We start from the raw sequence: 2,185 nt of genomic DNA on the forward strand, positions 1-2,185 counted from the left end.
GAATAGATTACGTTATTACTATTGTTGCACATATCAGTCGGATACTAACCGATTTGACAGCATAAACTCTCGGATAAACAAGGATCAATGGTAATTAAGGGAACCTATGATGGTGTTCGAAACCAATGCATGACAGTTTCTAAAAAAACTAAAATGAACGATGACGACGTTCTTCGCTTGATAGACGGTTAATACCTACACACAGCCAATGATTAGCTCGTGATTGCATTAATCCAGTAATCTATGATCATTCCCTGGTTACCTGTAAACTAGTTTAATTTAGCTAACACCCGTAAACTATTAGGCAACAAAATGGCATGTCTCTGAGATTGATGAGCATATATAGCAATACAAAATTGACAATCTTGATGAATTTACTCGTTGAAATAATATATCAATTAATCTTTCATAGAAAGTATGATCCCATGGTGATCTAGTTATGAGTATAACCAAACGCAACCGATTGAAGATCTTCACCATAGTCTCTATAAGCCCATTGCTGCTGGTTGCTGCTTATTTGCATGTCCAAAGATTCAATTGAGTAGCTTGAACCTTCTTCAAAACTCGAAAACGATCCATCTTCGTCTTTCATAAGGGAATTATTGTAATTTTCTGCCACAGATTTGAAGTTCATGGCATCATTCATTGAGTTTGGATTATACTGAGGCATATTTGTCCATGAGTTCTCTGATTGTTGAAACCAGTTCTTGAGTTCTTGAGTTTGTTGGTAAGAAGGGTGTCTTGCAGTGTTGGGATTAATATTATCAGAAGTTATGGGTACATTTAGTTGTCTTTGAGCTGCTTGTTCTCTTAAAGAAACTAACTGTGATTGTAAACTGACCACCTGTTCAACAAAAAAAAAGTAATAAGTCAACAATAAGCTTGCAATTAATGAAGATCAATATTAGGGTTTTCAATCAAGACTATTAATCAAGATCAAATTGTTTTATTTTCAGTTGGATTAACCCAGAGCTCTCAGATTAGGACTTTCAGTTAGAATTATCAAGAGCAAGATTAAAGCTTTAAATTCGAATAGTGGTGAAGCTTGTTGTTACCTGTTTGCCTTCTATTTTGATGTATTAGACGGTTTTAAGAGTTAAGACCATTGTTTATAAATGATGATTAAAAAAGTATTTATGATTGGAACAATTATGAACTATAGTAGGGTTTTCACATGAAGCATGAAGGATATGACAAGAAAAGTGCGTAATTTCTTACGGAAATTTCTTACACAATTATTTTTGTCACAGATTCAAACACATTTGTGACAAATTTCCTACAAATTTTTTTTTTCTAAAATTCTGTGTCAAATTCTTAAATATGTAATTAAGTAGAAATTACAAACCTGTTGTTGTAGTGCAAAGATATGTGAAACACAGCCATAAATGGGATCTTGAAGCCTAGCTTGAGCTTCATACGATATCGTAGCCGCAGCTTCGGATCGATCACAAACGGGCAGATGAGAAAGAAGTTTTGAGACATTACTTGCACCAAAAACCCTGTGAATAGCAGCAAATTGTGTAGCACCTTGTTCATGGCAGAAATAAGGTGCAAACACACAACCCTTCACACATTTTCTTCTTAAGAACTTGCAGGCACCACATGGAGAACCTGATCCTGTCATTAGAATTTGATATTTTGTGAAAGTTTAAGTCTTTTGGAAAGATAAAAGGAGTATGTCTTTGTTTTGATGCTGGTGAAAACATTATGATCACCATGTTTATAAATAAGGAAGATGAAGGTGATGGATGGTATTTTAGTGAATATTTAATTGCAAATTGTTCCCTTGATGGCCTACAGTTTTATTATTATAATTGTTATTAAATATAAAAATGAGAGAAATGATTTTCAATATTTAACCCCACAACCAAAGTACCAAACCTCTTAATTAAATGGCTTTCCTTTTCATTTTATTATTTTGAGATTCCAGTTTAACCCCTTAAAAGACAAATGAGCTAACATGAATCAAACACACACTCACGGCCTCGCCTCTTTGGTTATTTTAAATAATTATCGGATATTTGTGTGTGTGTATTAAATAAAAAAATTAATATATACCTGAAAATCCAACCGGGCTATGTTTCAAAAACATCAATTTGAAATGTAAATAATCCATTGCACAACATGATAGTCTCTTAACTAATATAAAATGCTTTTCCAATTGAAACTAGACAATATTACGCCA

At 33.2% G+C, this 2,185-nt stretch overlaps 1 protein-coding gene across 1 annotated transcript; it reads right to left on the bottom strand.

Annotated features, from left to right (window-relative positions):
• Positions 1-373: 373 nt before the first annotated feature.
• On the bottom strand, positions 374-1,679 carry LOC110937642 (LOB domain-containing protein 14). The gene is made up of 2 exons (XM_022180097.2): positions 1,346-1,679; positions 374-844 (listed from the first exon to the last, which is right to left on the bottom strand). The coding sequence occupies exons 1-2, from the start codon at positions 1,622-1,624 to the stop codon at positions 434-436; spliced, it is 690 nt and encodes a 229-aa protein (XP_022035789.1). The 5' UTR covers positions 1,625-1,679; the 3' UTR covers positions 374-433.
• Between the last annotated feature and the right edge of the window lie 506 nt (positions 1,680-2,185).

The sequence above is a fragment of the Helianthus annuus genome, chromosome 1, assembly GCF_002127325.2.
Source record: "Helianthus annuus cultivar XRQ/B chromosome 1, HanXRQr2.0-SUNRISE, whole genome shotgun sequence".
In the NCBI taxonomy this organism is placed as follows: domain Eukaryota; kingdom Viridiplantae; phylum Streptophyta; class Magnoliopsida; order Asterales; family Asteraceae; genus Helianthus; species Helianthus annuus.